This window comes from Podarcis tiliguerta (genome assembly GCF_965153285.1).
Source record: "Podarcis tiliguerta genome assembly, chromosome: 2".
NCBI lineage: Eukaryota > Metazoa > Chordata > Lepidosauria > Squamata > Lacertidae > Podarcis > Podarcis tiliguerta.
Window position 1 is genome coordinate 113,822,329 of NC_139535.1, and position 18,179 is coordinate 113,840,507.

Here is an 18,179-nt window from a genome sequence, read left to right on the forward strand (position 1 = left end):
TTCCATTTTCTTATCAGTTGTCTCCCATTCTCAGAACATCTCCCATTCCCATCTTAGAACATCTGCGAAACCGTCACTGCTTAACTTCCCAGAAATACAAGCTTTAATAACCATCCTGATGTGTAATGCCAGACTACAAAAGCAAAGAAGGCAAAATGAAAAGGTGTGGTCTTCCAGAAAGCACACCCCAAAATCACGAGGCTGCGCCATATTCACAGCCTTCCATAGCTGGCTGAATTGGTCCCAGTTCGGAACTGGATTGTCAGGGCTTGTCACCTATTGAGGCCTGGCACAGATGCAACTCTGTCCAGCCTCTAAGCTACGATGGAAAGAAAAAGAAGCAGCCCTGCTCAGGTTCACCCACACCGCCAGTGCTCCCCTCCCTTTCACAGTTTTGGAACTATGGTTAAAAGCACTATGCAAACCTGCTTCTAATCATGGTTTGGCCCCAAGTAATGTTAGCAAACACACACACACACACAGACATGTGCAGGAGCAAATCTGAAGATAGTTAACTTTGAAACCGAGAAGGGGAAGGGGGAAGTCTGCCTAACACACATGAGGCAAGTCCCGTGTATATCTCCACCAACCTTTAAAAACACTTTATTATTATTATTATTATGGGTAAGGGGTTGACTGTTTCCTCCTTCCCTTCCCTTTAAGGAAGGTTTCATGAGCTGTAGTTGGCAATGTCAAGGCTTCCATTACAGTGATGATCATTCTGCAAACTCCGAGACGTCTTTTAAAAGTCATTTTGTCAAGATAAGATGATCTCCATTTTAAAATAACTCCCTCTCTAAAACCCTCCTTCTAAGCTGGGGATATAAGACAGGAGACACTCTAGATATATTCTTGTGATTGGCATATTGCAATTTCTTTTCGTAATGCCAGTATTCGGTTTTAAAAGGAAGCTCCTTGCATATGTGAACAAAGCCGACGCAGAGTGCTCGCACACAGGCCGTTCTCCATGTAATGCAATGCTGTATTGTCTTCCCGAGTTTGCAGGCAACCTGAAACAGAGACAGGAAAGTGCAAGCTTCCTGCCATGACCTTAATTTCACTGGAAGAGCAATTCCTGCAAACGCTGACATTAGAACGTACTGAAATCACGGTGCTACCTACTATCTCATAGTAAACTGTCACAGCAGACTGACAGACGAAGGGATACAAGGCTCGCCTATTGGGACTCTCTCTACTAAAGGGAGGCAGAGAGACACACAGAGAGATGGAATTTAAAAAAGGAAACACCCCACCAAGAGATGATACATGAGTGTACAAAATACTTAACTGAGGTTCTGCACCCTCCCAACATGAATCCTGGCTACGCCCATGAGATAACAATATACAAAAAATAAGGCTCCAAATACATGGTTCTTGCCCAAATTTGTAAGATTGTATGCCGCGGCACAGGGACACGGGTGGCGCTGTGGGTAAAAGCCTCAGCGCCTAGGGCTTGCCGATCGAAAGGTCGGCAGTTCGAATCCCCGCGGCGGGGTGCGCTCCCATTGCTCGGTCCCAGCGCCTGCCAACCTAGCAGTTTGAAAGCACCCCCGGGGGCAAGTAGATAAATAGGGACCGCTTACTAGCGGGAAGGTAAATGGTGTTTCCGTGTGCGGCTCTGGCTGGCCACGTGACCCGGAAGTGTCTGCGGACAGCGCTGGCCCCCGGCCTCTTAAGTGAGATGGGCGCACAACCCTAGAGTCTGTCAAGACTGGCCCGTACGGGCAGGGGTACCTTTACCTTTTTATGCCACGGCACACTGCATGCCAAGAGAGAAATAAATGAAAGACTAGTGGGAACCCGAGGCCCTCATCCACAAGGGAGGCTGCCCACTTTGTCTCTGCATAATTCGTTGTAGCCTTGCCCAACGAAGTGTAAAGGGAGGGGCCAGAGGTGGGTGCCAAAGTGGGGCATCTGAGTGCCCTGTGGTGCTCACATGAACACCAGGAAGCCCAGGTTTAGCCAGTCAATTGCAATAGGTGAGCCAACACTGACAGCAGGGAGCCCCTGCCCCTTCCTCACACCAAAAAGCCCATGAACGAGGGGAGGACCCAGGGAAGACAACATGGCCGCATCTGCAGGCCTGGGGCTCCCACTAGCACAAACTCCCTCTGTATTGCTGCAAAGAGCTCAGGCTATTTTGGGACTCTACAGAAGTAAATCAAAGACACAACTTTTTTTGAAAAATTAAGAACCGTCAATCATCAAAGAAAGCTGGCGTGAGCCTCTGAAATAAGGGAGTGTACATATCTTCTTTCTTAAATTGCATTTTTCTTGGTGGCGGGGTGGGGGTGGGGTGGAGAATCAGGCTGTTTGTGATCTCATACCCTTCTGCAATAGAATAACCTCTGCAATAGAATAACCTCATCAAGAATTCCCCGAGTGTCCAATTTCACAAAGTTACCACATATGCAGCAGAAGTGACGGTGCCCAGAATGACATGGCACCATCGCTGCAGAGAGACGCAAACTGCACTAGTATTGGGTGATGTCATCTGAAGATGCTGAGGAACGTAGAGGCTCTGCAAGCACCCCATACTTACTGCTCTCCTGCCATAAAAACAAGCAAACAAACATGGGGAATATCCCAAAGCAACAACACTATAATGTTCCCATTGCAAACTACTGTAGGGTCAGTCGTGTGGATTGTGTTCTGTACAAGGCAAATAAATACTGACCGTAACACAGATACCCTACAGAACAAATGGGAAAAGCCATTATTTTCGAGGGACAGGTCTGGTCAGGTTGCTTTGAGCACAGAGCTATCCTGTTGTCTATGGGTGGAATCCAACATAAGCTTTCGTCCAGACCCAGTACCAACACTGAAAGCACACCCAGTGGACCACACAAGCTCTTGTCAAGGCACCAAGGGCTCTGCCAAACAAAGAGCTCCTTTTTCAAACGCGTACGCTTGTATTTGGAACCAAGTTCCAAGAATGTCACAAGAGGGGATGTCACTGAACTTTGAATAGGGGAAGAGGAGCAATATATAACATGCTCTGCACATATCTACAAATTTCCAAAGAAATAAACTAGGAGGGAGTAGCAAAAATGATAAGCAACTGCAAGTGTGACCCTACGCAGCTAGGTTCAGGTGGTCATGTTAGTTTAAGAAGCTGAGACAGCCTTATGCTTGCACCCACAGCACCTACTCTCCCCCCTCTTCCAGGATTTAAAAGCAACATTGGTGGTTGGAGGTTGGATGGCGGCTAATGGATTGAGGTTGAATCCTGACAAGACAGAAGTACTGTTTTGGAGGGACAGGGGGCGGGCTGGTGTGGAGGACTCCCTGGTCCTGAATGGGGTAAATGTGCCCCTGAAGAACCAGGTGCGCAGCCTGGGAGTCATTTTGGACTCACAGCTGTCCATGGAGTCACAGGTCAATTCTGTGTCCAGGGCAGCTGTCTACCAACTCCACCTGGTACGCAGGCTGAGAGCCTACCTGCCTGTGGACTGCCTCGCCAGAGTGGTGCATGCTCTAGTTATCTCCCGCTTGGACTACTGCAATGCGCTCTACGTGGGGCTACCTTTGAAGGTGACCCGGAAACTACAACTAATCCAGAATGCGGCAGCTAGACTGGTGACTGGGGGCAGCCGCCGAGACCACATAACACCGGTCTTGAAAGACCTACATTGGCTCCCAGTACGTTTCCGAGCACAATTCAAAGTGATGGTGTTGACCTTTAAAGCCCTAAACGGCCTCGGCCCAGTATACCTGAAGGAGCGCCTCCACCCCCATCGTTCTGCCCGGACGCTGAGATCCAGTGCGGAGGGCCTTCTGGTGGTTCCCTCATTGCGAGAAGCAAAGCTACAGGGAAACAGGCAGAGTGGCGCCCGCCCTGTGGAATGCCCTCCCATCAGATGTCAAAGCGATAAACAACTACCTGACATTCAGAAGACATCTTAAGGCAGCCCTGTTCAGGGAAGTTTTTAATCTGTGATTTTACTGTATTTTTGGTTTCTGTGGAAGCCGCCCAGAGTGGCTGGGGAAACCCAGCCAGATGGGCGGGGCATAACTAATAAATTATTATTATAACATCAAACCATGGTTTAAGATCCCGGTTTGTTCCAAAGGTGGTAACCATGCTTCAAGAGGACATTACTGTTAATTGGAGACTTAGGGATGCATGGGTAGGCAACAAGGCTCACTTATCTCTCAGCCCATTTGCCTGAACCCGGTCAATGTGTTTTGCTGCACTATAAACCAATTAAGTCATTCAGACAAGAAGACACAGCTTCTAAGCGACAACATCGGATCGCCCTGTCACCATACTCCAGAGAATAGGTTAATCACATAGGTTAAATAACGTTTGTGAGCTGAACCTACAACTGAGATCAGGGGACAATCAAGACCGCGGTCTTATTGCAACTAGTTTAAGCGTGCACTGCTTAGGAAACCAGTTGGACAAGGGCATGGGAGCCCAGAGTTCAAACCCCTGCTCAGTCACAAAGCCCACCAGTAAAACATGGGCCAGCTGCTCTTTCTCAGCCTAACCTCTTTCATAAGGGAGCTGTGATGATAAAAAAAAAGAGAAGGGAGAACCATACACACCCTTTCTTGAGAGCTTTGGAGGAAAGGCAGGAATGAATCTTGATTTTGTGTTCTATTAGTAATAATCTTATTGATAACTATATTGCATTTAGAGAGATTTTTCTGGTTAAACCATCTATAATTCTCCCCTCAATATTTATTTTTAATTGCATCGTGTCTGTGGGCCGGATGCTTCTTCTCCATTTCAGGGGGGTTCAAAGGTCAGACATATTTTTAATAGGGCTAACTTGTCTTTAGTCCTTTTTCAGAGTTTAAAATTCCCAGATGCCAGGCACATTTTGCGACTGGCGCAGATCCAATTGCGACCATGTGGAGATTTATGGATGGCAGGGTGGCGACTGACATCTCCATCTGGCTGGCTCCTCCAGCTTTCATAAGCAGGTCAGCAGAAGAGCTTATTTACTGCATTTATAACCCATCTTTTCCTCCAAGGACGACATGGTTCACCTCAATCAATCAATCAATCAATCCCTACAACGACCCCGTGAGGTAGATTAAGAGGCTGTGACTGGCCCAAGGTCACCCAGTCAGCTTCATGACTGAGTGGAGATTTGAACCCTCATCTCCCAGGTTCTAGTCTGACCCTCTAACCACTACACCACACTGGCTTCTTAAGAGTGCTTCTGCTATGGTGCAACTATATAAATTAAGTAGCTAAATAAATATGGGGAAAGCAAAATGTCACTTAGGTAAGGATCTGCTCTATTTTCCTTGAAGCTTGAATTTGTTTTATTCTGGGTTGTTTTACTTAATGTTTTAATGTGTTGTAAACAGCCTTGAGATTTTTTCCCTTTATAATATAAAATGACATAAACAAGAAATTAATAATAATAATGTTTCATGGAGGGAAAATGGCACATCGGCATTACATTGTGGTGACCATAATTTAGGATTAAGATGCCACTTGGCAATTAACTTATATATCTTAGTTTCTAACACTGTTTGCACTCCTTGAACTAGTCAGAATCAGCCTGTTCTGTAACTGAGAATTTACAAAGGGTGACAGACAACTCAGACCATCCATTTGGCAGCAATGGAACATGCTGTGGAATAAATACGGAGCAGATTATTGCTCATCCATGTAAAAAGTGGCTTCTTTATTTCATACCACTGGGGTAAGAATACAGTGGTGCCTCGCAAGACGAAATTAATTCGTTCTGCGAGTTTTTTCGTCCTGCGAAGCACCACTGTGTATTGACGGTTTCCCATAGGAATGCATTGGCGGTTTAAAAAAAAAGGCGCAAGACGTTTCGTCTTGCAAAGCAAGCCCATAGGGAAATCCGTCTTGCGAAGCAACTCAGAAAACGAAAAACTCTTTCGTCTTCCGAGGCATTCGTCTTGCGAGGTACCACTGTACTATGTTTGAATTTGCTCTCAAATGCAGATATGCTATATGAGAGTTTTGTTTTTAGCAAGTGTGAAATGCACCATCCTAAACAATTACAGAAGAATTCTGGCTCAGTTAAAGCTATGTATCTTTGCGGCCTCTTCTATGTTCTCACCATAATTCAGACTTTTCATACATCACTCTGAACGATAACCTTCTTGAATTCTGAGGCAAAGAAGACACATCTTTGGTTAAACTCCAAGGCAAGCTGTTCCTTCATCTACTCTAGGACCATTTTACTGGGCCTAACATCACCTTCCAAACCATCACATAATCATTCTCATGTATCCTCTTATGAACTCTATCACCATGCTTCAGCAGGGTACACTGGGCAAATACACAGAATAGGCAAGTGTCCAACTCTAAAAAGCAGGAGTAGACACACATGGCATTAAAATCACTTATTGTTACTATAAGCCCGACATCTTGAAGAGTCACTTGAACACAGTACAGTGATACCTTGGAATTTGAACGGAATCAGTTCCGGAAGTCCGTTCAGCTTCCAAAACGTTTGGAAACCAAGGTGCGGCTTAGGATTGGCTGCAGGAAGCTCTTGCAGTCAATCAGAAGCCATAGAAGCCCCATCGGACGTTTGGCTTCCAAAGAACGTTTGCAAACCGGAACATTCACTTCCGGGTTTGCAGCATTTGGGAGCCGAGGTACAGTATTTTACAAATTCAAAATCAGCAGTACATATGGTTGACTTTTTCAGGACATCAACATGAGGATTTGGAGGCAGACACTTGAGCTATTATATACCAGCTTTCCCTAACTTGGTGGGTTCCATATGCTGTTGGACAACATTTCCCATCATGCCAGACCAATGGCCTGGCTATGCTGGCTACAGTTGACGGAGCGCAATATCTGCAGGGCACCATGTTGGTGATGGTTGTATTATGCCAAAAGAGTTTATTAGGTTGTTGTCACTGGCAAACAGGAAATCAGTTCCCTGGCAAATGTATTTATGCACAAGCGTGGCAGAAAAACCCTCCCAGAGTTCTCTGTCCACGACTGAACACTCATAATGTGGGAGGCGAGGAGGGGGAAATTTTCTCACTTCATGCCATGTATGAGAAATACCACCACTGCCACTCCCTCAAGTTCTCCATCACTTCATGCAGGGCTGAGCAACTTTCAAACTTTGTGGAACCCTGTCTATACTTTTGGTTGAATATACCATTGGCTTTCATGCAACGTCTGATGACTGGGCTGTGTTTTGTATTGCCACTAACTTTTGGGAACCTTAATCATGAGCCTATTGCAATCTACCTTTACGCACTTGGCTCCAACACATTCAATGACAAGCTGAGGTAAGAGGCCACTGTGTTTTCCAGGCTTAACGAAATGACTCTTCCAAGATATTAAGATTTTCCTCACACCCCCAGCTCCATTTCAAAAAGGAAGATTTCATCAAAATACAAACCTCATCAAAATACACACAGAAGAATCTATCCAGTGCAGCATTCCAGTGAAAGGGGGCAGCTGACCTTTAATGGATCACATTGAAAGAGGGGGAGGAAACATCTCCACTCAGGAAGTGCCAGAAACTCAGTAAGACAATGCCATTCCATTTCTCACGACCTTCACTCTTGCTAAAAATAACTAATAGGGTATCTCACATCTGACCCCATAGCTTGGTCATGGGGAGGTGGACGATCTAAGGCGGGGAAAGAGAGAGACTTTCCAGAACCTTCTAAAGAAAAAGGCTTACAAGAGCCTTCAAATGCTGGGAAGAAAAGTAATACACATTGTATTCAGGAATTGCCTGGGATTCAACTGACGTTAAAACACTTGATCTTCAAGGCCAAACTTCCGTTATGCTGCTCTTAATATTAAACCTCTAAAAGCATATGAGCCCACCTTGACTCTGACAAACCATTTCTAATGTAATCTCAAGAATAAAAGATCACTGCCTGACGTGTCCGAAACATCACTCTGAACTCCATCAATGAAGCAGAAAGAGTCCCCCATGAATGTCATATTCTTATCTCATCCAGTAAGCCCATATAACATTTCCCCGTACTAGGCCACAAAACCAAGAACAGCATATATATCCATCTTTGATTGAATAGCCATGAAGCTAATCTCTCTAAGAAGCATCACATGAAGGCCCCAAAGATTCTCTAGTCGCATATCCGCAAGCCCCACCTCAAACCAATGGTACAATACCTTAGATTAAGTCCTTACTCTACACCACAAAAGGTCTCAATGTCATAAGGAAGAACAAAATACTTCTTTTCAGAAGCACCTGCCCTTTTCAATCAGCCCAGCTTGGGTGTGCATTAGCATAGCTGCTGTACCAAGAGATAGTTGCTGAGTTCTTCTTGAGATAGATGAACATCTACCAAAGCAGCAACTAGAGGTAAGACACCTGTGTGGGAGGAGGGGGGGGCTATTGAGGTAAACTTGAAGTAAGTTGAATATTTTAGCAATTTCAAAGATAATATTAATTCAGCTCAGGATAATAGACACAACAGCTCTCTCTCTCTCTTTGTCTCACATGCATTAAAAGGCATCTTTTAAGATGTGATTATGGCGGGGAGGGAGGGGCGAGACAGAGGGAAAGGAGCAACCTGCTGCATCATTGGAGGGGGGGTGCATGCAATGTTCAGGAGCAGGGCCTAGTTCAACCCAGCTGGGTAGGTAAGCCCTGCATCCCCCCCAAAGTGGAAGTCTGCCCCCCAGTCCTGCAATGTAAAAAATAAAAAAAGAGTTAAAAGACAATAATCACTTCTTCATGAAGTAGCCTTTAGCCTCAGGGAGGGACTGAAAAGGGATGGGGAAGGAGATGATAAGGAAGGGGGGGATGATGAAGGGGTTCTCACCCCCCCCCCATTCTGAAACCTCAAGCAACTACAAAATAATCTAAGTAGGGAGAATAAGGCTGAGGGACCTCCCCTCCCCTTAAGGAGTAAAATCCATTGCCTTCAAACCAGATATAGATATCCACATACAGTATAATTATGGGTCCTGGGATGCTATAATTATAATTAAGGAACTGCAGAAATAATCTAAGTAGGGAGAATAAGGCTGAGGGAGCTCCCCTCAAGAAATGAGTGAAATCTACTGCCTTCAAACCAGATAGATAGATAGATATAGATATTCAGGTATCCACATACAGTATACAGATAATTATGGTCTGGGATGCTCTATATCTATATATATGGAGGACAGATAGATATAGATATTCAGGTATCTACATACAGTATACAGATAATTATGGTCTGGGATGCTCTATATCTATATATATGGAGGACAGATAGATATAGATATTCAGGTATCTACATACAGTATACAGATATTTATGGTCTGGGATGCTCTATATCTATATATAAGGAGGATAGATAGATAGATAGATAGATATAGATATTCAGGTATCTACATACAGTATACAGATAATTATGGTCTGGGATGCTCTGTATCTATACATTTGGAGGATAGATAGATATAGATATTCAGGTATCTACATACAGTATACAGATAATTATGGTCTGGGATGCTCTATATCTATATATATGGAGGATGAAGAGCCTTCTGACCTCCCTCTGGTCCGTTCAGCCTCCTTTCTCTGCCCCCCCAAGCGCCCCCCCCCCGGGCCCGGCGGCCCCTCACTCACCGGGTGGGGGCTCCTCCTCCCTCCCGCCGGTCCCTCCTCCCCTCCCTCCGCACAGGCCGGGGCTGCAGGGCGAAGCTCCCCCAGGGTCCGGGGGGGACGGGAGTCAAGCAGCGGCGCCGTGCTTCGGGAGGGGAGGGAGAGGGAAGCCGGTGGGGGCGGCGGCGGCGGGGGGGGGGCGGCTCTGGCAGGCGACAGCCCCGGGCGGCGAGGACCACCGGCCTCCTCGGCTCCGGCTCGGCGATAACAATAGGGCTGCCGGCGCAGCGCCTCCCTTTATATAGCACGAGCCACGTGACGCGCCTCCTCGGCGCGGGTTTTTCCCCCCCCCTGCCTCACAAACGCGTGGGGCGGCCGCGGGGCAGCATGGGAAATGTAGGCGCTTCCGGAGAGGCAACCTGGCACGTGCGCGCGCAGACTTTTCCTCAGGAGGCGGGGGAGCGGAGAGAAAGAAACACTCTCTAAGGTAGAGCATCTCAGCGGCGCTTTGCACACTGGGAAATGGAGTCCCGAAGGGGTGGCTTGAAGCGGGAAGCGCATGGCAGCGCGCGGAAAGCAGGCTTGCTGTTCCAAGCGCGCCACCTAGCGGCCGCTGAGGGTAGATGACAAGCTTAGCCTCCTTCACCCAAACCTTACTTAAGAGGGAGAACTGACTGACAGGAAGAGATGATCAAAAGCAGGGCTCAGCAAACTTTTTCAGCAGGGGACGGGCCACTGTCCCTCAGACCTTATGCGGGGCCGGGCTATATTTTGGAAAGAAAATGAATGAATTCCTATGCCCCATAAATAACCCAGAGATGCATTTTGAATACAGTACAGGCCATAGCTGTCAACTTTCAGATTTGAAAATAAGGGATCAGTGTAGAGTATCGCTTTCCTGTATTACTAGAATATGGCCTTCCTGTGTTCCTTTCCTGTGTTGCCTTCCTGTTGAATTCTTAGAGATCTTGCGTAGGTGGTATTCCTGCACATTGCCTTCCAAACAACCCTGGCACGGATAGCTCCGAGTCTCTAAGTGATGTCATGACCTTCCTATCTAACTATATACACCCCCTGTTTATCACCACAGACTAGAAGAATCTACAGATCAGCAGCCTCACCTGTGCTGGGGACAGTCTACAGGATATCTAACAATCTGCGATAGCAGCAGGAAATGGCACTGGAATAAGAGAATTTCCTGCAAAATAAAAGGGAATAATAATAATAATAATAATAATAATAATAATAATTTATTTGTACCCCACCCATCTGGCTGGGTTTCCCCAGCCACTCTGGTCGGCTTCCAACAAAGATGAAAAATACACTAAAATGAAGAAGGGAGCTATGGTACAAACACACGTTCTACTCATGTAAAAACACCAGGCAGGCCCCCCAAATAACCCAGAGATGCATTTTAAATGAAAGGACACATTCTACTCATGTAAAAACACGCCAATTCTCAGACCGTCTGCGGGCCGGATTGAGAAGCGTGGCTGTCAACTTTTCCCTTTTCTTGCAAGGAATCCTATTTGGAATAAGGGAATTTTTTCCCTTTAAAAAAGGGAAACGTTGACAGCTATGTTTAGAAGGTGATTGGGCCGGATCCGGCCCCCCGGGCCTTAGTTTGCCTACCCATGACCAAAAGATTCCCAACAAAGGCAGTGGACTCTACTTCCTTACAGGTTTTTAAAGCAGAGGTTGGATGGTCTTCTGCTATGTGTGACCCAGTTGAGATCCTGCATTGCAGGGGGTGGCACTAAATGACCCTCGCTGCCCCTTCCAGCTATGATTCAGATGCCTTTTGAAAAAACCTGCATTGTTATATAAGCACCTTGCTTGATGCTCTAAGGCAGTGGTGTCCTAACTTTCTTCAAAGGCCAGATCTGATGAAGTGAAGGGCAGTGGGGGCCGACCAAAGTTATTGAACTTTTTAGGATTAAAGTTGTTGAGCTTTTCTTAGGGTTGGAGTTGTTGAGCTTCCTTCATTTATTTATTTATTTATTTATTTATTTATACTTGCTAACTTTTTTTGGGATTTTACCCCAGGAAATAAACTGCCACAGGGGCCAGATTAAACCGACCGGAGGGCCAGATTAGGCCCCCGAAGCAGACTTTCGACATGTCTGTTCTAGGGGAGTGGGAATTCTAGAACATCAGGATACCATACCCTTCTGTTTCCATATTTTATAAACGGGAGCATTTTCCTTCCAACTCTACGATTCTATAATGAGACGCATATGTCGACTTTGCATTGACATTCTCGACAGTGAAAGAGCCAGGGCTTCTTTTTTCAGCTGGAACTCGCTGGAACTCAGTTCTGGCACCTCTCCAAGTGGGTGCCAGTGCCATTAGAAGAGAACAAGGGAGGTGTTCATGGTGAGTTTTGGCAACTCTTTTTCTAAAAAAATTAGCACTGACTATAGCGGGTGGCGCTGTGGGTAAAAGCCTCAGCGCCTAGGGCTTGCCGATCGAAAGGTCGGCGGTTCGAATCCCCGCGGCGGGGTGCGCTCCCGTCGTTCGGTCCCAGCACCTGCCAGCCTAGCAGTTCGAAAGCACCCCCGGGTGCAAGTAGATAAATAGGGACCGCTTACTAGCGGGAAGGTAAATGGCGTTTCCGTGTGCAGCTCTGGCTCGCCAGAGCAGCGATGTCACGCTGGCCACGTGACCCGGAAGTGTCTCCAGACAGCGCTGGCCCCCGGCCTCTTGAGTGAGATGGGCGCACAACCCTAGAGTCTGTCAAGACTGGCCCGTACGGGCAGGGGTACCTTTACCTTTATAGTCCTATTGGGACGCTGGTGGCGCTGTGGTCTAAGCCACTGAGCCTAGGGGAGGTCGGCAGTTTGAATCCCGACAGGGTCAGCTCCCGTTGCTCGGTCCCAGCTCCTGCCAACCTAGCAGTTCAAAAGCATGTCAAAGTGCAAATAGATAAATAGGTACCACTCCGGAGGGAAGGTAAACAGCATTTCCGTGCACTGCTCTGGTTTGGCAGAAGCAGCTTAGTCATGCTGGCCACATGACCCGGAAGCTGTATGCCAGCTCCCTCGGCCAATAAAGCGAGATGAGCGCCGCAACCCCAGTCGGCCTTGACTAGACCTAATGGTCAGGGGTCCCTTTACCTTTACCTTTATAGCCCTATTACTAGATGGGATGACTTTGAAACAGGGGGAAACTGTTGCCATAATTAAGTACAGTACTTCTCTTCACTATAGGGGTGAAGAAATAATTTGAAGGGCACTGAAGTTTCTCACTGTAAGCAGAAGTCATGCAGCATAATCCTATACGCTGCATACATAGAGCCACTGCTTTCAAGTATGAAGATTGCAGCCTTAACCCTGAGGCTAAACAAGTCGAGGCCACTTCATTTTGGTTTTCAGTTAATGCAAGTGTAATTGCTGTGCCACAACAAATTAGAAAAAGGAGAAAAACAAAATTATAGCTCAGACCTAGGGCGACACCGCCCCTGCACCTAACCAGCCCAAAGTAGTTTCTCTATTTGAATACACACACACACATACACCTGTAAATTCAGTTGCAGACTTAATATTTCATTGGACGCCATGCTGCTTTATTTCATTTTATGTGTCTTGAAGCTGGGCCTATTTAAACAGAATCCCCCTCTCTCCATCCTCTTATTTGAGACTTGTAAATGTGGTTGACCTCCTCAAATGCACAAACCACCTACTCCGATTGCAACTGAAATACAGTAATTGTCTTAAATAGCAGAGACATCACCTTGCCAAAAAAAAAAGTCTGTATTGTTAAAGCTATGGTTTTCCCAGTAGTGATGTATGGAAGTGAGAGCTGGACCATAAAGAAGGCTGATCGCCGAAGAATTGATGCCTTTGAATTATGGTGTTGGAGGAGACTCTTGAGAGTCCCATGGACTGCAAGAAGATCAAACCTATCCATTCTTAAGGAAATCAGCCCCGAGTGCTCACTGGAAGGACAGATCGTGAAGCTGAGGCTCCAATACTTTGGCCTCCAATACTTTGGCGACCTCATGAGAAGACTCCCTGGAAAAGACCCTGATGTTGGGAAAGATGGAGGGCACAAGGAGAAGGGGACGACAGAGGACAAGATGCTTGGACAGTGTTCTCGAAGCTACCAGCATGAGTTTGACCAAACTGCGGGAGGCGGTGGAAGACAGAAGTGCCTGGCGTGGTCTGGTCCATGGGGTGACGAAGAGTCAGACACGACTAAACAACAACAACAATACACTTTACTCCCAAGTAAGTCTCATGGAACTTAGGAGTGCAATCCTATTCTTATCTACTTGTAACCTATGCAAAACTGCGTAGACAGTGAAGAAAATACCACTATGGGTTAAAATGGAATCTAAAACATGGGCTACCTTTACATGCAAGCCAGGCCACACACGACATCCATGCTCAAGGCCATTATGCTTTCATCACACACATGAACAATAGCAATTTATTGCTGTTGCTACTAACTAGTAGCTTGGAGCAGCAGGAAAAGAAATGTTTTGGGCTACCTGAGCCAGTGGCACAAACTCCGAACAACTGCAATGCTTACTCTAACTCACAAGGGTTCAAGAGTGAGACAGGAGTCTCTCTGTATTCAATGCAATGGTATCTGATCCAGAAACTGATTTTTGCCACACTTCTTGTTGTTGGCACTAGTGTGTCTCGAGAGCCAATGGAAGAGTGCTCCATTGGGGGGTAAAGACAAACCATTGGAGAGTTACAGCGCATGCTGTGGTTATAGAGACTGATACTGGAGAGACATGTTTAATTGCAATAGGGGCAGATGAAGACATCCAGTTGCGCTGATGCAGTTGCACCATAGAGTGGTGTAAAATTTGCTGTTTAAATAAAGAGATCAAATATCTTAGCCAGGTTGGCATCTCATACACACAAAATAATGTGTTCAAAACACACATGGAAGAAAGCGGATACCGTATTTATTGCTCTATAAGACTCACTTTTTCCCTCCTAAAAGGTAAGGGGAAATGTGTGTGCGTCTTATGGAGCGAATGCAGGCTGCGCAGCTATCCCAGAAGCCAGAACGGCAAGAGGGATTGCTGCTTTCGCTGCGCAGCGATCCCTCTTGCTGTTCTGGCTTCTGAGATTCAGAATATTTTTTTTCTTGTTTTCCTCCTCCAAAAACTAGGTGCGTTTTGTGGTCTGGTGCGTCTTATAGAGCAAAAAGTACGGTATATTTTTGAAGAGCATAAAAGCACAAGGATGAAGCATGCTGGAGGTATTTTTTAAAATTTAACAATGGTTTTGTGCTTGCAACCATAATTTATGTTCCATACACCAATTAATGCAAGCTCCAGCAATCTTTTGCTGCGTCAGCAATGCCGTTGTTGATTATAACTAGCCAAATTACTCCTAAGCAAGCAAAAATTGAATCATTCCTTTACCAAAGTTGCCAAGGCAGAATAGAAGCAAACTAATATAAAATGCAGCTCTCCTGCTTTGGACTTCTTTCTGAACCCCACATAATTGGTGTTTAACACTTCGTATTAATTATTGTCCTGGTCTACTCGACAGCTCCATTTGAACATGGATACAATGTCCGCACACCTGACTGTGGACGCACATAGTGGATGAATTTACCGATGAATTTTCACACCTGAAAGCAAAAGCAAAAATGATACAAAGCTTAAGCAAGCATGACACTTGTACATTTGTCTTATTATACCTGTCACACATGATCAGAGAAACTAATTAGAATGTAAATTCTCAGTCCTAAACCACTGTATGTGCAAAAAAAAATTGTACAAAAGCACCACTGGCCCAACATTTGACACCTCTCTATATAATCATAATTTATTATTTATACCCCACCCATCTGGCTGGATTTCCCCAGCCACTCTGGGCGGCTTCCAACAAAATATTAAAATACAGTGGTCTGTTAAACATTAAAAGCTTCTCTATGTACAGCTAATATTATTCTCAGTTTCTAGTGGCAGAGATTATTCTGCAGCAAAAAAGACCCCAAATATTATATTCAATTCTTACCTTCTACATCATCACTAAGTGATGCTGCATGGACTATGATGGTTAATGACTCCCACATTATTAAAGGTCCCAAAATATAAAAAGAAACACAACCCACCGTCATGTTTTAGAATTTGTAGGTTTCATTCTATGTTTTAGCAATACACACACACGTTATGAAAGACGGTTACAACATCAGGAAGAATGGCATTTTTTTGAGCTGGGGGGGGGGGCGCACATCATCCTCCAAGTGTTCAAATACAGATTTGGGGAGCAGGGAAGTAAAAAAAATATGCTGCCACTTGTGCGTATAATTGCATCCTGCTGTAAAGAGAGAACATGACAGCGGCCAGTTCAGAAGTTATGATTGCTCTCTGGCCAATTTTCATATTCGAGTTTGAAGGGAAACCTGAAAGTCTCCTTGGCTCTACCAGCCTTTAAACCATCGTTTCCCAGTTCAAAACATGACCAGAAACTGTGGTTTAAGAAACCAGGATATCATCACAGAAGCTAGTGAGCAAGGGGAAAACAAAAGGCAAAGGACAAGTGGACTGAGAAATTATGGTGGCAGAACGAGGCCACTACCTTCTCAACAGGTACCACAAAGCCATGCTCTAGCATTTGGTTTGCACCATCTTTGATTATTGCTGGGAAGACGCTAAATCACAGCTTTATTATTCAAGGGCAGCAGGGAGATCTCTGGTAGTTAACTGCTAGTCCAACTCTGGCTGTGTGTGTGTGTGTGTGTGTGTGTGTGTCTGCCTGCCTTCCAACCAGCCAGCTGATCATCACCTTGAGCTGGAACAAGTCGATCTGGCTTTCATCAAAACAGAGGCTACCAAAATGTGAACTTCTCTGGGTCACTTCAGATTTGGTTCCATCACTGTTTCCCGTCTGAATAAGCATTCTGCTGAACCATACTAACTGTTGATTGTGAAGGCTTGGTATTTCTGAAAACAAACAAAACCCCAACTTTGGCCGCCTACGATCCTGGAGGGGGTGCTATGTCATAGTTGTAAACTCCCAGCTCCGAAGACAACTGAGCCAGAGACTGATTGAAAACAGAATTGATCTTTATTGGCATATATATGATGAGACATAACATTTCTACTTAAAAGCTGTGGAGTCGCAACTGCCAAGGTTTTTCTTCTTCTTCATTGACTTTATTTCACTTGACCTTGACCGGACCCAGTTTCTTGCCTCCTTAAGAAGCAACCTACTAAACCTAATTGATTTAAATAAAAGTTCAGCGCTTTTTGGTAAAAATACCAAGTCAAAATGATTTTAAAAACCCTCAAATAATCTGGTACTGAGAAAAATATGTAACTAGGTTTCATTTAATGAAATGAAAGTTATTTTCCCCACCTCTCCAACTTAGCTTAAGCACAGCTGACATCAGCTGCCAGCTCTACGGCCAATGCAGTGTCTATCAAGACTTGATTGTGCAGCTGACATTGTGAAGCACAAGGTTGCAGCTTCCGGAGAATTGCTGCTTTCTAGGGGTACTGGAAGGCTAAAGGAGAAGCGGTCTTCTCCTCTTCAGACAAGTTGTTCTCCTGTGATTTTCACAGCATCATCACTACAGTTGTAACAGTTTCCCGTATTTTTCTCCAAAGCTCACAAAATGCATCTTGGCATCCATGCCAGAAGGCTGAAGCCTTTACCCAAGAGGCTGGCTGCTGCCTGGGAAACGGACATGCAGGCCCTTCTGTCACCATGGAGCTTCCACAGGCTTTTCAAATAAGCACTGTGGACTATTGCTGCATGAGCTGTTTCTGGGATAATGTTATTATGGCCCTCCTGTGGGATTTCATTCAAAGGCAGCCATCATTTCTACATATCCCCCCCGCCCCCCAAAAAAAGCCAACACATTTTTTAAAAAAAACACAATCTTTTTGCCTCTGTCTCAGTCCGTCGTGTTCCTTAACAGCTCAGGATAGCAATTCCTTCTTTTGCATTTGAAGTCTCTTCGGTTGCAGTGTATAGCAAAGCCATAGGCAACCCTATGGCTCTCACAAGATAGGCGTTATTCCTAACTTACACTGGCAGAGAAGTCAGCCACGTATCGCTCACACATGGACAGCTGCACGCCCACAAACCTGTAACATGGTCCGAAAGTCAGAATCGGAACAAAGTCCCTACCCAACCGGCCAGCAAACCTGAAAGTCTCCTTGGCTCTACCAGCCAAATATGCCTCTGAGAGGCCTGAATAGCTGGGACCGGCTTTGAAAGAGGACCCTCAGAATAGATGCTCATTTGTCCAGGGATTCCCAGAGCATCCATCACAACCGGCCAAGCTGTCGCATATCAAAAATGTTGCAGTTGCCCACCCCCAATATACATAATTGCAAATCCATCACTGGCCAGTCTGGCTGTTTCAAAAGGCAGTGGGTGCAGCCATGGCACTGAACTCCGAAGAAGCAGCCCCGTGCTTGCAAACTGGTGCCTACAGCATGCCAGCAATGGTACGGATGGTTCACCTAACAGAAGGCAACATGCTGTGGAAGCAAGATGAGTTTCTGTTGCTCTTGTGGATTTCTGTCAGTGTGTCCAGGTGCCAAACAGGCAAATGAAGCTGTGTGCATGAGAGAAGATGCAACAAGTCCAAGTCCCTCTATTTTAAGATGATGTGATAACTATCATTGGTTTCAGCTGCAAAGAAAGCAAAGCACCATGAGATTGG

The 18,179-nt window shown here is 45.7% G+C and overlaps 2 protein-coding genes and 1 long non-coding RNA gene across 3 annotated transcripts in view; 1 reads left to right on the forward strand and 2 right to left on the reverse strand.

The window, feature by feature from the left end:
- Nucleotides 1-9,800, reverse strand: part of CSRNP2 (cysteine and serine rich nuclear protein 2) — a 42,880-nt gene extending 33,080 nt beyond the window's left edge. The window contains exon 1 of the mRNA XM_083427628.1: nt 9,555-9,800. The gene's annotated coding sequence lies outside the window, so the exon portion shown is untranslated. The remainder of the gene's footprint in view (nt 1-9,554) is intronic.
- Nucleotides 9,801-9,910: 110 nt separating this feature from the next.
- Nucleotides 9,911-13,514, forward strand: LOC310671812. Its single transcript, XR_014508219.1, has 3 exons — nt 9,911-10,017; nt 11,825-11,906; nt 12,740-13,514. It is a non-coding gene; the product is annotated as an uncharacterized lncRNA (long non-coding RNA).
- Nucleotides 13,515-16,551: 3,037 nt separating this feature from the next.
- Nucleotides 16,552-18,179, reverse strand: part of TFCP2 (transcription factor CP2) — a 39,235-nt gene continuing 37,607 nt past the window's right edge. The window contains exon 15 of the mRNA XM_083427670.1: nt 16,552-18,148. Coding sequence (XP_083283796.1) covers nt 18,111-18,148 — 38 coding nt within the window. The 3' untranslated portion in view covers nt 16,552-18,110. The remainder of the gene's footprint in view (nt 18,149-18,179) is intronic.